General features: G+C 46.4%; 1 protein-coding gene across 1 annotated transcript in view; it reads left to right on the top strand.

Moving 5' to 3' along the window:
* Nucleotides 1–1,625: 1,625 nt before the first annotated feature.
* Nucleotides 1,626–17,814, top strand: part of Fz2 (frizzled 2) — a 123,352-nt gene continuing 107,163 nt past the window's right edge. Inside the window, exon 1 of the mRNA XM_076805511.1 lies at nucleotides 1,626–1,934. Coding sequence (XP_076661626.1) covers nucleotides 1,751–1,934 — 184 coding nt within the window. The 5' untranslated portion in view covers nucleotides 1,626–1,750. The remainder of the gene's footprint in view (nucleotides 1,935–17,814) is intronic.

Raw genomic sequence — 17,814 nt, 5'->3', positions numbered from 1 at the left:
CAGAAACCCCACAGAATATTTTCTAAGAAAATTAAATGCATAATTAAATGCAGAAAACATTAGCAAACTAAAAACCACCCTTAAAACAATATGTCTCTTAAACAGCTAGACTGAAGCTTTACCCAAAAAATTTAAAATAAAAATAAATATCAGCAAAGTTACTCTGACAAAAACCGAACCCAACACTGTCAGAAATTTAAAAAATCAATCCACAGCGATCGTAGATGAACTCAAGTCCGTGCCACTGAAAATTAAAGACAAAAATCAAAATTTAATCCAGAAACCCCACAGAATATTTACTAAGAAAATATTCGTAACTGTAGAAAATATAAGCAAACTAAAAACCACCTTTAAAAAAATATGTCTATTAAACAGCTACACTGAAGCTTTACCCAAAAAATTTAAAATAAAAACAAATATCAGCAAAGTTACTTTGACAAAAACCGAGCCCAACACTGTCATAAATTTCAAAAATCAATCCACAACGATCGTAGATGAACTGAAGTCCGTGCCACTGAAAATTAAAGACAAAAATCACAATTTAATCCAGAAACCCCACAGAATATTTTCTAAGAAAATATTCTTAAATGCAGAAAACATAAGCAAACTGAAAACCACCCTTAAAACAATATTGCAACTAACCAGCCGCATTCTGGACTTCACAAAAAAAGGAAGTGATATGACCAGATACCAGCAAATCGAAAAGCCACCCTTAAAGAACCGAACCCCCCGATCGCGAACAGAAAACAATCCATCCAGCCGCGACCGCAGCGAGTTCAAACAGAAGAAATGAAAGAACTCGGTGGACTGGTCTCCAGGGTGTGCCGGTTGTAAATGTTGTTCTTCTCTCGCGACTGGTGTTTCATCCATCAGGAGGTGAGCGTGCGGGTGTGTCGGGGGTTCTCGGTGGGTTTCTCGGCGACTTGGGAAAGGTCGGAAGTCGTGTAGCGTAGGATCGATGGTGCGAGGCGATGAAAGAAAAGCATCCGCGCGAAAGGGGCAGTCGCGTACGGGCGATGCGACGCGTCTTTATCGGCGTCGGTGGTCGTCGTCGTCGTCGTCGTCGTCGTCATCGGCGCGGAGTGTGCGTTCTGGAGCGGGTGTGCGCACGTAGACACGCGAGGAGCCCTTCGACACAGGGAAAAATCGGCGCGAAACGAACGGAGACCGAGCGAGTCGCGAGATCAGCTGGTGGGAGCGAGACGGGGCTAAGAGTGCACGCTTGCGCGCGCGATCACGCGCGTTGCTCGCGAGCGTCGATAAAAGCGAGCACCGCCGGGTGGAGCGTGCACTTCTCGCGCGCCTTCGAGACCGGCAACCCGGCGGACGCGAGACGACGCGCGGAAAACGCTCACGGAACGCTTCGAGAGCCGAGCGGACGTCGCACCGGTTGCAAACGCCGAAGAGACTCCGGCGCCGGACTATCTCGAGAACTCGAAGAGAATCTTGGCCGACTCTGTGTGCTCTGTCCTGTGCTCGTAGAGAACCGGTACACGGTCCCGTGGCTCCTCCAAGGGATACAAAAGGTTCCGTCCTCGGGGTTAACCGAGTGGAGAGACCCTCTCTCTCCCTCTTTCTCTCTCTCTTACGAGAGCCGTCTCTCGTGACTGTTGTTCGCCAGTGTCAGTGCCGACCGTTTGAAGAATCGCGGTGAAGTTAAATGGAAGGGAAATCTCGGCGATCTCGCTCGCTCGCGCACTGAGCGTTCCGCCCGGGGAAGTTCGACGACAAAGATCCTCGCGGTTGATGGATGATCGCTAGATCGCCGAGACCGGAGAGTTTCCGCGCGGCGAATCGGAGCTTTTATCGGTGCTATAAATCGTGCGGCCATGCTGGGAATCCCTTGTCGTTGAAGGGCCGCACCAAGGGACAGGTACCGGCACGGAGACACGCGCGTGCCGATTTACCACGATCTAATCGGGACCAGCGATCAGGTAAGAGGCATGCGTCCACGAAACGTAGAAATTAGATAAGAACATGCAGCCGAGGTGTTATCGAAACTATTGGGAAACGATTGACGTAACTGTTGAGGCATTTCGATCGGCCGCGGTGATTTTACCGAGGATGGTTCGGTGATTTCGGAGATTGTCGGTGTGCTCAGATCGGGGACTCGAGGATCGAGATTGAAAGTGACTGATACGCGCGATAATGCTGGTTTGGGGACCGAGTGGACGGCTTAGTGTTCCGATATTTATTTTGAAACGCGGTTTCCAGTATAATTCACTTTGTTCTGTGTATCGTCTATTTATTGTTCGTTGATTTGTGACCGGTAGGACACTATTCAAATTCTGATTGTAGCTTGACGTTGATAAATTAAGGACCTTTAACGATGAATTACTGTAGGATTCTTCAGAAGATGCTCGTCTCAAAGACAGATCTTTTTGAACTCGACACTATGTGCCGGAAACTTATTACCCCCTCTCCCTTATTAATCTCTTACCGGGCAATAACGAATCAAGCTCTTAACGAAAATTTCAAAATCTATGAACTTACTATTTTTTTTCGCAATTACTGAAATTATAACAATATTTTCATCAGAAATTTTCGAATTAACTTCCTTATTCGCATATCTCTTACAATAAAAATTGTGTGAATAGCTTTGTCATTACTACAAAGCGGTATACATTAGTCGTATTTATTACTCAGCGGTTCTAGCGTTGAAGTTCTAGCTTTATTAAATACGCACGAATTTAGTAATGCAAAAATTTCTGAAATTACGGTAAAAGTATTTTAGCGGCGCCTCGAAGTCGTCATTCAAGAGCAAAAGGTTATCATCACGTTTCAATCAAGCCAGACAAACAAATAACGATAATTTCAAGTATTGCAGACATTCCCCTATTAAATTGAACGAAGTTACTCCACCAATGACACAAGATTGATCGATTCACATTACCAGTCGTTCCGCTAAAGACAAAAGCACAATCGCTAACGAACTGGCAAGATACAACTTACTAGGTTGTGGTAACACACTGTCGCACGAGACAGCAAACACCGCATAAATCCGGGCTAAAGCATTTGTCACACTTCGCAGTGCCGGGCACCACCCGTGGCCGCCATAAACGCATAAACATCTCGGGGCGACCAATAATTCGTGCGCGTGTTTACACAGAAGGTGTGTCCGAATATCAGGCGAGCGCCTCGCGTAGCTAAACGCCGTGAAGCAGATCGATTCGACGCGCCTAGTTTCTCGTTCTCCTGTTTAGTATACATACACGGAGCGTCCGGTCCAGTCGCGCGTCGCACAGGAAACCGTCTTATCGAAACGCGCCCCATCCCCTTGCGCGCGTGTCCCTCTTTGTCGGAGGGAAGCAAATCCACCCCCGTGCGGCTCGTCACGGATCACCCCCTCGTAACGAGCGCTTTGAATCGGACACACTGTCACGTCGAAACGCGACGTCTCTAAGTGGCGGTCCCGCTTCATTAAATTCTGTTATCCGTCGGACCTCATTGTCCCCGGGGCCGGCTGAGTCTAGGAACACCTGGCCGGCCCGACAATGTCCTCGAACCACCCGCGCATTATTTCGCAATCGCTCCAACGAACTCTCTCCCACTTTCTCTCTCGCTCGATCCGTGATTGAGAGGGTGGTCTGCTTTTCAACTTCCGAAACCTCGATTTTTAGTTCCATTTCCTTTAAATACACACGTCCCTGAACATGTGTGCAAAAGGATTTTATTGAATTCGTAAAATTAGTTTAATTGTAAGCGTTTAACTCCGAGTGGAGTAAAATTATATCTATTTCAAGCTGCAAGGAAGTGTGTAATTAAAGATAGATGTAGTAATAGTTTTATGCAGTTGATTAACCCCTCAGGAACCTAATATTTCAAAATTATTGTCCGTTCTTTAGAATTCGAAGATATAGAAAATATCAAAATCTTTAACAATTCATCGTCGTTCCTGAAGGATTAAAAATTTTCAGAAATGTGTGGAACAACATTCGATTATTTCTCGCCGGAGTAACGAAGAGATAATAGCTCAGCTGAAAGAGATGTATAAAAATTGATGTAAAAATTGCCATTCAAAACCAGAACACCCCCTTAATAATGGGTCGGGGGGCGGGCCAGAAGAAGAGCACAAACGACAGGCTCGTTACCAACGCATTGAACGCCGAAAAACGCATATGCTCACGGCCGGGTGACTCGCAAACACCGATTCCGAGGGTGCATCTCTTCCGCAACCCCTTTCCCCTATAACAGTCACCAGACTCGGCCGGATCGAACGTCCACCGATGGGAGCACACCGCGATACAGATACACCGACACGACGGCTTAATATTCGAAACAGGGAGTCGCTAGGTTAGGTCGGCTGATTTCGGTGGCGGACAGTCTGTCGGCATGCTCGATAGTTCGCCACCGGGGAGGAAACTGTTTCAAATATTGGGAACGCTTCGCATGTAATTGGCTGGAAGTGTTTTGGTTCATTACGTAGTGAGCAGTCGCGCTCGGTGGAGTGTGATTCCCTCGGGACGCCATTTTGAACTGTTTGGCAGCGCCTCCTGGTCTACGGCTGCCGTCTTCCCCAAGAATTTGTGGAACGTTCGGAAATATTCTTTCTATTTCCGTGCGCTTCTCGGAAGTGGCAATTTGACTTTTAACCATTTTAAACACTTTTATTGTCACCGTTTCAGATATACTTCGAGAGTATTTTATTTTTATTTATTGATTTAGTATGGTTGTAGTTGTATCGTGTTGTTTTTGACATTGAGAAGATATCTGTCTCTATTGTAGAGACATGCAGTTGCGATAAAATCGACATTGGAAAATGTTACAAGTTTTGGTACAGTAATTTCGATTTATTGACCCTTTAAACTCGAAGCAATTTTTAGTGTAGACTTCGGACGTTTCATCTGATCGAGAATATTTTGGTTACATATTTTTGACGTTTTGACGTTGATACGTTTTGTCCATATACAATCCAGTGTATTTACTCGTACGCATGGACGTTGACAAAATGGTCACTGATGCACCGAACGATACTTTTAAATACTGAAAAATTGCCTTTCATTTTCCCTTGGAAAAAAAGCGGAATTACTTTCCGGACAATCTAATATTATGTTTCTATGTACGAATGGAACAAAATTGATTGAAACTTCTAAATACTGAAAAATCATCTTTTCCTTGAAACAAAACGAAATTACTTTCTAAAAAACCTAATATTATGTTTCTATGTACGAATGGAACAAAATTGATTGAAACTTCTAAATACTGAAAAATCATCTTTTCCTTGGAACAAAACGAATTTACTTTCTAAAAAACCTAATATTATGTTTGTATGTACGAATGAAACAAAATTCATTGAAACTTCTAAATACTGAAAAATTATCTTTCCCTTGGAAAAAAAAGAAATTACTTTCTGAAGGACCGAATTCTATGTTTCTATGTACGAATGGAACAAAATTGATTGAAACTACTAAATACTGAAAAATCATCTTTCCCTTGGAAAAAAAACGAAATTACTTTCCGAAAAACCTAATATTGTGTACGAATGAGACAGAATTGATTGGGTTCGAGTACAAAAAGGAAATAGGACTTAAATGGAGAATAAAAGGGTTAGTATCGAGGCGAGTTAGGAAAACGAATCGCGCGAGCAATTGTCGCGAACCCCAGCTTTGCTAGCGCCATCTGCGAGTTTTGCACGCCAATTTGAAGTGACGGTGGCGCGTTCAGCAATTATCCCGGTCGCAGTAAATGTACAACAGATCGCGTATCCGGATCTAAGAGGGTGGAACAGCGTGTCTGGCCGCGTAATCCCCGATCCAAAGTATACCTCGACTATCTCGACTATCTCGACTATCTCGACGGTCTTGGTGGTAAGCAGCCCCACGAACCCCGTGGTTCGCGGGGGTGAGTTTTGCGAGCGCGTGGCTCGGGGTCGATTGGAGAGATAAAAGGGCGGCGGGGCACGGTTTACAAAGGGCGAAAAGAGGACTGGGACAGGTGTACAGCTCGCGAGGCGAGGCGAGGCATGGCGAGGCACGGAGAAGAGGCATCTAGCGCAGCGCAATTACCTGCCGCTAGAATTAGCCGGCCGCCTGTGAATCACAATTAATTCGTAATTAAATCCTTTGGCTAGGAGGCGTGGTCCTTTTCAGCGATGTATAGAGCGCGGCTCATGCACCGGTTGGTGGGCACCCACGTCCGACCGCTCCGGACCGAACGACGTCGAGCGTATCGTCGGGCCGGGGTGACAGCCGGAAATAAAGGGCCGGCCGTGCATTAACGTCGACGGTCAAAGGGTCGCTTGAATATCGACCGAGACGGTCGACAGCGTTAAATTGCCATTTGTCGGCCGGGGAATGCCTCTGATTAGTGCTCGGCGGCTATCGCCCAATGCGTTGCTCCGCTGTAAAATCGCTAAGTAAAATTCTACGCGCGCCACGGGAAAAAAATGGCCGGCGAATTTTCAAGGGCCCCGTTCGAATCGCCAACACCCACTCCGCCGACACTATTTTCACCGACAACGTTTCATCCACGCTAGATTTACCGACGACTACGAGGTGCGATCAAAAACTTCTCTATACCCTAGTTCCTCAAGTTTCATCGAACTAATTGTCTCCATATGTGTCAAGAGCCAAGGGTAGTCACGTGGCTTTTGCAGAGTCAGCAGGTCGGTAACTGCTGCATAATTTCCGTTCACAGCCCTCAGCCACGGCTCCTGAGTCTGTGACTAAACTTGTCACATTTTTTGCTCTGTATTATCGATGCTCTGAATTATGCTTCAAGCTTTTGGCTTTATTTCGCAGAAAATCAAGACAAAATGTAGCTCAATTTGTAGCTGGAGATATTTTCTAGCAAGCGCTATTCTCGATTTCATCCAGAAAACTCGTCCAATGGCATAAAAATGCTTGGATTCAATTTTTGGCCTACTTCTAACGCTTATATTAACAAATATCTGCATGATCTCGTCAGCTCATGACCCTTTCCCAGCGAGAAATATTCTCATATAAGGACGAAAAGTTGAGGCACGTAAAACCATTTTTCGCCTATTTTTATCGGTAACGTGGTCACTCTACCTTATCGCGAATCTACGGAGTCTTGCGCCACACGCGCTCCATTTTGTCGTTCCTTTTGCTCGTCCAGTTGTAAGTCGCAACTTGTGGACAAGCGGTGAGCAGATTGATCGAACATTATCTGATACCGTCGCGAGGAAACCGACAGAGGGGAAACAATGTCGAGGAAACCTTTGTTGGCGAAACGAGACCCATTTCCAGCGGCAGAGAATTCGCGCCAGCAGTTTCGATTATTCCAGAATCTACCCGGCGAGCAATGGGGTAGACGCGTTCCGTGACTCGCCTACCCCTCGAAAGCTTCACGCACGGTTAACCCGACGTGGTTAACCTGTGTATTGATTATTGTAATCTCGCGGATAAGTCTCCGGGAAAAAGGCAGTTTTCCCTTTATTTTTTCCCTCATTGTAAGTAATTCCAGACGCGGTATAAATTGAATCAGGACAAATTCGCGTGATTCAGAGATTAAGTTCACGCTCCACGGCGAAAGCACGCGCAATTTACAACCAGGAAGTTCACACGTTCGCGATATCTATCGTCGCTGGCGCAGTAGAACCTACACGCGTAGATCCGAATCTCTCCATTAAACTTCGGTTCGGAGTTTATAGCGGATCTCGCTGGGTGATATAAATGCTGGGTGTTACAACTGTAATTCCGAGGAAGATTCTGCCTGCTATCCGACGCGAAAAACTGCCGTCTTTCACGGGGAAACTAATTTGGTTTTACTGCTAAGCGACTGTCTATGGACTCGACGAATATCTCCGCCAGAGATCGCTGGGAAATTATATTCTCCGAAGAAATTACTGGAATGTAATACTGAAACTTTTTTCTACGAAAAAACCCTCTAGAGCGCAAATGTTATTATATAGTTACACTATTGTATATAATTATTGCCTACAACAATTTTCTATGAAGGACGTATATGTCGAAGAGTTTTTTATAAACGTACATATATATTACAAATTATTGCACTCCTTCCTAGCAGAAAATCTAATTAGCTGCAATACAACTCTATCTTTAACGCTAAACGTACCACGGCCAAATGACCGGCTTTATATTTTACAATTATTGAAACTATAAAAATTCATTTATGGAAAATAGTAAAATAACTTTCCTTGTCTAAGCATTTATTATATTGAAAATTAGGGACAATCTTGTTAAATTTAGCCATTTTTATACGGCAGTATTTAATTGATACTGTTAATGCTCGGTAGGTCTAGTGTTAAGCCACTATTAAATTACCGACACCAAACGATTCATCTTTGCAGCAACTATTTGAACACGTGCGATTATTACCCAGGAGAAAATATATCATTATAAATGTTTGCACTGTTTTTCAGTAAAAACAAAGTTCCTTTAATCCAGAAATCAGTCATGAAATTCGAACGGTACATCCAAAGAATAATTCATCAAAAAGGCAGGACGTTCCAAAAAGATCGTTGCTCTATTGTTTGGAACAGTTGAAAGTAAGAAGAGGATTTATTCAGGAATTCGAAGACGTGCACAGGGGGTGGTAATTACCCGAGAATGAAGACATACAGATGTCGAGCAGACTCGCGAAAAGTTCTTACACCCTTCTCCAGACAGAGGGTGAGCGATTGTCGACAGGAACGATTAATATCGGGAGTAAATTGGCAATTCCGATCAAAGCCGGAACGTTTCCCTGTTCCCGTGGGCTGGATGCGGGCGGAAGGGTGCGTGGGGTGTACGCAGACACAGGCGCACAGGCGCACGCACGTACCACAGAAATGGCGTGCGTTTCGGTATAAATTTTACGGCCGACACCCCGCGCAGCGTGGTGTTCCTTATCGCGTGGATCAGCCCGCGGCACGGACGCGCCTGGATCGTCCGAAAATTACTTTCGCCATCCTGATCGCATTTCCGATCGAGTTGCCCGGCCGGCACGGAAAACTCGATACGAATTACCGCCGGGGGGTGCAATATCGGCCGTTTCGAGCCGGTTCGCTCAGCCACGGAATCCGCTCGAGTCTTTCTTCGACGATCTTCCACCATTTTTCTCTCTCTCTCTCTCTCTCTCTCTCTCTCTCTCTCTCTCTCTGTCTCTTCGTTTCCCTTTTTCTATCGCTCCTCGTCGCTCTCGGCTCTGTCCCCTCCGCCTAGTTTTCCGACAGGAATGGTATCAAGAGTCGGGACAGAAATAGTTGAACCGAAGCGGAAAACAGTCAGGAGGCCAGACGCTCGAAAATTCCGCCGGCCGAACCAACCGGTCGTTTGCGATAATCGATGTCTCCTCTTCACGGTTCTCCACCCTTCGGGACAAACGAGCCGAGCGTACCCCGTTGAGTTACGGTGGCCGTGCACGCGACGCTGGCTCGTCGCCCTCCGCGGAAATTCTGCGAACCGTGATCTCTACTACCCCCCGCCGCCGTGCCGTTTCAATCACGAGTCAACCTTTTTGCGAATCCTCTGACCCCTCTGCGGACCTAGAGCTAGGTGTCCCTCCGACAGCTTTCGCAATCTGCGAGTACAGTGAATATTCGATACTTGTCAACAACACGGGTCTTGCTAGTGTCTTGTATCGTCCAGGAGACATAACCGAGCCGTTTTGTGTTTACACTCCTCGGCGTTCGAGGGCTCTCACGGGGTATACTTCGCGGCAGTGGGGATAATTCCGCGACGTTTGTCATCCAGGCCTTGGCGACATATATAGAGAAATCACTGTGTTCCTCGGGAACGACTGTCTAGGACCGATCACGTTGTCCCTCGACCTGAGGTGAAAAACCAGAGTACAGGGTGTCCCAAAAATTCACTCCCTTGAAACGTGTGATTTCTAGGGTCGTTTGTAGTAACTACCTCAGTCAGAGCTCTAAGGCACTATAAGGTGCGGAAAAAGTTACAGCGTGTGCCATCAATTATGAGACTGACTGTAGGTTACCGATCACGCGAACGAAGCAGCTAAAAGTGGAATTATAATAACTTCGAACTCTTGAAACAGAGTGAACCCACACTCTTGCATTTCGTCACCTTTATTTTCCTTGCTTCTTGAGAAGGTTATAAACATGTGTCAAGTAATAAAACGGGTACGTCACGCTCTACAATTTAAAAGTACTTTCGAGAGAGACTTTCAACTATGTCGTGGCGGATGCGGGTCCTAAGGTCGCGGACCCGCGAACGTGTGATTAGCGGTCGTTCGTGATTGCCACCTTATCCGGCGATCGGTTAAGGAGAGGATCCGGTGCGGATGGCGAAAGGGAACTGGAGAAACGATCCTAGGATATAAACACTCGTCTGTGCAGGTGGTGCGCGGGGGCGTCGGAGGAGGGGAATAAAGCTGTCTGTACTTTTGTCCGTACTCGCCACATCCATCTTGTCTAGGGATGAATGTATATTACTCCGGCTGCGTCGGGGCTCACCCTCCTGGTTGCGTGCATGGAAACCGGCTGGCTACAGCCTTTGCATCGCTTACCCCGTATCCATCCATCCGGCGTGCAATCGTTTTTCCTTAAATCCAAGGAGCACAGGTCCGCCTCTATCCGCCGCGAGCATTTTCTCTCACGGCTCGGGGAAATGAAAGGAAAAGCCTCGCGAAGTACACGACCCTCCGCCAGACCCACCCTCCGACCAGGATATCGTTCTTAGGGATCCGCCCGGGATCAGGTTAATCGAGTATCTCTTCCGAACAGCCGGACCATCCGCGGTTCAGGAATGCTAGATCGGAGGAGTCTAATTGCCGGGGAACACGGCCCTCGCGTCGAACAAACTGTTGCCAGCGTTTTCGGTTTAACAGATAGAGCCCGGGAATGCTGTCCGGATCGCGATAACACCGTATCCCATTACGTTTCTGGAATTTCTTTTAATTACGATCGTTGTACCCGGAATGCGGGAGGTGTACAAGCTGACCTAGAAACCGTGGTTAGGACACTTAGCCGGTGTTCGATTTATCGGCGCTTCGGGAGGCGAGAGAACACGGGTTCCTCGGGCTCGGGTGTTAAGTAGGACTTAAATAGAGTGCTCGGTGTTAATTCGACGTCTAGTTTTCAGCGAGCGTTTCGAGCTTTCGGAGTGTCGAGAAAAATCTCTGGGTAAAATAAGTCCGGATGGAAATTCTGTGAGAATTGTTCGAATATCGACGACGGACAGTAATATCTGGCCACCTTGTTTGTTTATTGTCATTCGCAGATGCTCTCCCGCGCGTTCGCAAATATCGAAATTTGATTCCGCTGTGTGTGCGCCGCTTTACGTGAACATCGATGGCAAACAAATAAATATACCAGTGGTTCCAGAATTTTCCAAACGCATGCAGTTAATTATTTCAGGGGTTTAGAATTTTTGAAATTGGCGTCGTTCGAGTGTCTGCAGAGGACGATGAATTCTGCATTCTCGAGAAAAATTGCGCTTTTCCGCGAGCACCGCCATTGTTAGTCGCTAATTAACTCCGTGCGCGTGAGACGCGGGTAAATCGTGCGATTAATTATCCGGTGGAAACGGTAACTTTTCGGGGAGCGTGCAAGTTTTATTCGCCGAGCGCGAAATTGTTAAACGGTTCGTGCAAACGAATAATACACCGTCCGCACAGTAAATGTAATAGAAATTTAGTCGAGGGGTAATACAGGAATTGTGTATGGCAGGGATGATTAAACCGAGCACCCGCAGCATTACAAATACAATGTTTCGCGACGGGGTTGCGCAGGGTGGGGCACAATGGCGCGGGCGAAGAGATATTACCATGAATACTTTTCGGTGGAACACGCTGCGTAAATGAGGCGGTCGCCGTATACCGGCTATTGTAAACGTCGTGAACCAACTGATAATGGGCTGATAAGCGCATCACTCTGCAAGTCAATTTTAAAATGGAACCACCACCACCACCACCCACCCACCCCTGTTTCATCCCGCACGGCGCGTTTGCGGAAATTAACTACAATGCCGGCTCTTTGCGCCTTGGGTGCAGAACGCTTTGATGGTGCACTGTAAACTAATTGTGTTCGGTGTTGCGGGAACAGAGGGTGCAAAATTCTAGGACATCGCTCCTGGCGTTCGGAAATTTCAGGAATTTATTACTAAACTTGTACTACGTTGCCACGAATAATTTAATTCTATTTCACTTTATTAGACTACCGATTGAAATGCATTCGTAGGGAGTTTGATCCTGTAAAACTTGGTGTGTAAAAAGTTTCACCAGATTTTTATGCTCTTTGGAATATGATAAGACTCTTGATGGAAGAATTATTTTTTAAATCTGAGAATCTAATCTGTGAGAAATAGTAAAAATTTATATCTCCATAGAAATTCACATTCGATCTGATCCACGATCTCATTGGCAGTTTTAATTTAGTGGCTAGGTTTTTACAGGGTCTGGCTGGATTTCATTTTTGTAAAATATTGAAAAGAGAATTCTAGTTTTGATCACACAATTTCAGAGCGAAAATAAGGTGTGCACATTTTCTCACGCGATATTAGTTGGCCTAAGTCGTCTTCTGCTTTAAAATTCTTCTGTAAAAACAGTTTAATACTAAGCCCTACCATTTCTGGTCAAACTGGCCGATTCGAAACTTTTCATTTGACAATTATCGAAATTGTAAAAAAACCTTCATGGAAAATGACCCGAACAAATTTTTTTATTCAAATACGTATCATAGTAAAAGTTTCTCGAGTCAAGATAAATTCAGTCTTGTCATTTTTACAACGTAACAGATACTAGTCAATTTTAATAATCGATAACATTAATCTCAATGCGAAACTTGAAATTTTTAACATAATTCAGACTGTATATACTCTGTGTTTACAACGCTTTTGACCAGATTTCCTACAATAAAGACGAAAAAATGGTAACAACGTCCGAAAAACACACTTACATCAACAGCTTCTATAACTTCCGATACTTTCAATAAAAATGCTTACAAAAATTCAGAGAATCGCTTCAAACATGCTAGAATATTAAACCAAACTGCATGTCTATATAACTTACAGTTCTCATTAAACAAATTCGCGAAGGCCGCGTCGAAAACTGCATTGAAAAGAGAATATATCTCGATCGTGTGAGACAGCTTCCCATCTACAGCTATAACTTCGAATACTTTCAATGCAGATGCTTATAAAACTTTCTCATGTTTCTTCAAACATCCTAGAATGTGTATACCGAAGTGCGCGTACACGAAGCTTGCGGTTCTCGTTAAATAGATTCGCATAGATCACAATAAAATTCGCATTCGAAAGGGGATACGTATCTTGGGCTGCGAACGCGTCTCGGGCCGCGCGTAGAAAAGCCACGAGAGGGAAGATGAGCGGCGCGAGGACACAGCGTTTGGGTTTCACAAACGATTTCGCCGGTAATTGTGCCTGGTGACGAAATAATCGTGCCGGCTGACAGTCTCCGGTGAAATCGCTTGTAGGGCTCGCGCGATCAGAGGCCCGGCGAAGGGCAGGCAGGGCAGGGGCGAGCAATATCACCGGTAGCGCCATTACCGGGCAAAGCGGGTAGCTGGCGCATACACGCGTGCACATAAAGCGAGTAGGAGCTTGCGGCCGTGCCGAGCGGAGCAGAGCGGAGCGGAGCGGCGCGGCGCGCTTGGTCCGTGCTCGTTAAAAAAACTCTCCCGCCTTATATACATATCGGAATGCGCCAGGAGTTCACAGAAAAGCTCCTACGCCGCCTTTGTGGACCCGTAGTCGCGGCTCGCGCGAAACGCTCTGTACATGTGCACCGCACACAGGTCGCTATGTGCTACCCGCGAGTGAACTCGTCTAAGGGAAACGCTCTTCGAAACTTTCTGTATTTTCATGCAAATTCTCTCCCGCTCGCCCCACGGTCTCCCCCTCTTCGTTCCCCCTGCCCCCACCACGCTGTCCTTTTTTCCTTCGTCTCGAGCTCTCCTCTTTCGGCTTTAATTCGTTCTTTAATTTACCCCCGATCTCCTTCTTCCCTCCCTCAAATATTACCCCCGAATTTCTCCGCCTTTCAACGAATCTTTCGTCTCGGGAAGTGTCCCCGATTTTCTACCCCCTTTGAATCCGTCTCGTTCTCCGCGTTTCTTCGCGAACCAACCCTGCCTCTGTTCTCATGCCAATTCTCTCTCGTCCACTGTTTCCTCCCCGCTTTCTCCTCGCCGCGTTGTTCGTCCTGCTTCGACGTGCCCTTTCTCTCTGTCTTGAACGCTGCTTTCCCCCGTTTCTGTTTACCTCGCCACCCTCCCCCACCCCTCGCCTCGTCCTCGCGTGCAGTCTTCGAGTATCTCTTTCTTCCTACCTTTCTCTCGCTTTCTCTCTCTCTCTCTCTCTCTCTCTCTCTCTCTCTCTCTCTCTCTCTCTCTGTCTCTCGACGGTTTGCATGGCCGAATAATTAGTAGTCGTCGTACGTCCCCGGTCCCCCTTTTTCGTATGCTGCGCGACCAGTTCGGGTCCACGAAATACCACGGTCACGGTGCCGCACCGGAATGTTTCCCCACGATTTTCCCCGAGTTTTTCGATGCCTGGCGACGCGACGACGACGACGACGACGACGACGACGCGGGACGTGGCCACGGGCTGCGATCTCGGACGACGCCGGCTCGACGCCCCTTGAATGCGAATTACTGTTTGCGGCAATCACCGCGGAGCTTGATGACCCGAGCACCTCCTCTGATCTTGATTGCCCTGGAGAGGATCCACAAACCTGTCGATTGGCGTCGGCCAATCATCTCTTATTCGGGCTAATTAATGACCGGCCGTGACGCGTCGGGTTCACGGGACACCCTGGTGCCAAATTCATCATGCTCCGTGAAACGAGGAGCGAGGAAAGCTAATCTATCAATCCTAGATTATCTCGCGTAAAAAGTGTCCATCGGTGCGTTGCAGTCTTTTGATGGATCATTTGCCAAATCCTTCAATCGCAGCGATATTCGTTATCTGCTGCTCAATGCTAATGAGAACGATACTGTTTCTAGCCTTATTGGAATAATGAATGCCAAAGAAACATATCGGGAAAAAATAAATTCCCATTTTCGATTTCTACGGTTTGGAACAAAAGGTGTGGTTCTCAAGAACTTCAATCGAACCCCTTGACGTATAAATACGTCTCGCATACAGCACGTGTTTCATGACATTGTACAATTATGTTGTACCAATGTAATTCAATAATTAAAATGAATATTAACCCTCCGCCTGCAACGGCTTATTTTGATCAATGCCCAGGTTCTCGAAAAATTTAAACAAACTCTGGAAGACCCTATTTTAATATACATATTTTGAACGCCAAATGTTTAAAGCATTAATCGCCACAGCGGGGAGAAAAATTCATTGTTAACACCGTATTCAATTCGTCTATCGTCATTTTTACCAAAAAGCAACTGGCTCGCGGTGAAAATTACAAAGTACAAATAAATGCAACCGACGGATAAATTGGTAAATGAAACCGGAGCGTGGTTATTAACCTGAATCGGGATATTTTATTTATTAGAAACGCCAGAGAGGAAAGCAGACGGTAAGCAGATGTAATATTTCGAGGAAACGCTGCGTTTACCATTCGCTCATTCCCCGCACAAATATTTTCCTCGTTCTCATTGCGCAAAAAAAAAAAGAGACCAGACGGAAATCGCGGAAAAATTTATTCCCATGAAAATTGAGGGACTCGAACCGGAGTATTTATTTTGTCGCGGAAGGGAAAGGGGAAAATAAACGTGCTGACGGGGCAGGGCGGGGGTGGGAAAGATTCAGATTTTCGATGCGTAAAGGCGAATCAGCTCCTCTCATCTTTCCCCGTGCACATCGGAGCAGGCACGTCGGACCTATTCGCCGAGCGACACGTTTGTTCCGTCGGAAGAGGATTACGGGTTTTCCTGAAGATTTCAGCCCTCTGTTCCGAGAGGCTCTGTCGCTTTGCGTTCTCCCCACGGAGCGAACCGTGCGACCGTCCACGATTTAGGGGAACGCTGTCCGGGATTAGGATGCCCGGTTATCTGACGGAGAAACTATAATAATATCGTTCGGTGTCTTTAAGAAACGAAAGGCGAGAAAGATTAATCGGTCACCGATGTTTGGATAACAGAGGCCTAAATCCTGTCGGTGACGAATCGGCCGTTGTCAAAACACGATTGGTCCCTTTTTACGAAAGCCCCGGCTGTCACCGGGGGATTTCGGACACGCAGCTCCGTCGTCCATTTCCAGGCATTAGAGGTGGCCCTCTAGTCGGTGATCGTTTAATCTATTTTATGGAGCATAAAATCCCTTCGCGGGGCTAGTATATAATTCATAGCTCCAATCAAGAGCCCTCCACGATTTTCTAATCCTCCTCGAAGCGTATCCCGTTCGTCAGAGTCTAGACGATCCTCCCGTTCGTCGGACAGTTCTCAACGAACGGGGGTTGGGGAGGGGGCGGCACACCCCCCGGGAACGAGGTATCGACCGGCAATCCCTTCGATAGTTCAATTCCCGTCGCTGCCCCGTAGCAAATTGTTACACGATAGAATCTTGAAAAACCGATTATTTCCATTCTTTAACGAGTCCGCGAATGTCCGTGCCGGGCCGGTCCGGGCTGGGTCGGGCCCCGGACATCGAGAACCCTGATTGAATTAATGTATCTGCCAGCAAAAAGAGGATAAGAGAGTTGGAACGGCCGCGACCGTGCGCGCGGAGCAAAACGAAGTCGGAAATAAGCCGGGTTACGGCGTGTAGCCGTGAGTGAATATTCCAGCCCACTTCCATTTTATACGTATACCGGATCCAGCGCCGGGGATCCAGAGGATTGTTCCGCGGGTCCGATCGTGTCCTGTCCAGCGACGGTACCCCGTCGTGCTTGGTAGCTGCCACGCAAGCGATAGGTATCTCGTAACCGAGGATAAATTGGCATTATTTATATGCCCGTCACGCGCTTCATTGTCTCGTAGCTCGGCGAGCAGGCCCGTTCGCGTTGCCGCAATAAAATAATAAAACGTCCATCTTTCCCTCTCCACCTCCGCGCCTCCTTTCTTCTGAGGCTCGCGTCACAACAAGCACGAACTGTTGCCCTTTCTTCGTGCCTCTTGTGCTTCCTACCGAATATATCGGCCGTTGCGAAACGCCCCTTCACGCTCGCTGGAAAAGCCAATTGTACCCGCATACGTCGCGCGAGACTTTCAGAATGATTCGGTTTGCATGTTGCGACGGACCTACCCAGTTGGCTCTACGTTCCATTGCCGTCATTTCGTGACCAATTTTTAAAGCGGGCTGATCTAGAAACCGGGAATGGAACATTGTTCTCGAACTAGTTTCCAGGTCCATCGATTTTAGAATTCAATTATATAGGAAATTTTAAAGTTAACCCCTTAACTTGTACGCTCGAGTTAATTCGAGCGCGCTAAACAGGACAAACTGTGCACACTCGAGATAATTCGAGCGGCGTTGTATTTTATGCTGCTATAATTTTTCGCACTCGAATATAATCGAGAATTGAAAATAACAATGTGAAAGCAAAGAAAAAAAATCGTTTTATTGATATTCATTTACATGGGATTGTAAGCTATAACACTTATTTATTCAAGAATAAAATATAGCCTTTTTCCATGGAACAAAAGCGCAGTATATCAAAAATTGATTTTTTTTGGCCGGTTTTTTTCAAAAAAACTGTGCGTTAAGGGGTTAAGAATGGTTGAGCCGCATTGTCATTATATATTAGGTCGTCCCATAAGTTCGTGCCGGTTACTCTTGTACCATTTAAATTTTAAAAATAAATATGTAATCACCCTTTCATTCCACAACCTCTTCTGACCTTTTTGGCAAAGACATCGTACCGTCGCTATCAAATTTCTGCGGTTCTTCATTAAAATACTTTTCAATGGTGAATAATATAAACCACGGCACGAACTTATGGGACGACCTAATATTTTGACAGGTGATG

Source organism: Halictus rubicundus, chromosome 2 (genome assembly GCF_050948215.1).
Source record: "Halictus rubicundus isolate RS-2024b chromosome 2, iyHalRubi1_principal, whole genome shotgun sequence".
Taxonomy (NCBI): domain Eukaryota; kingdom Metazoa; phylum Arthropoda; class Insecta; order Hymenoptera; family Halictidae; genus Halictus; species Halictus rubicundus.
The sequence above is the reverse complement of the archived record's forward strand: the minus strand, read 5'-3'. Positions and strand labels throughout refer to the sequence as shown.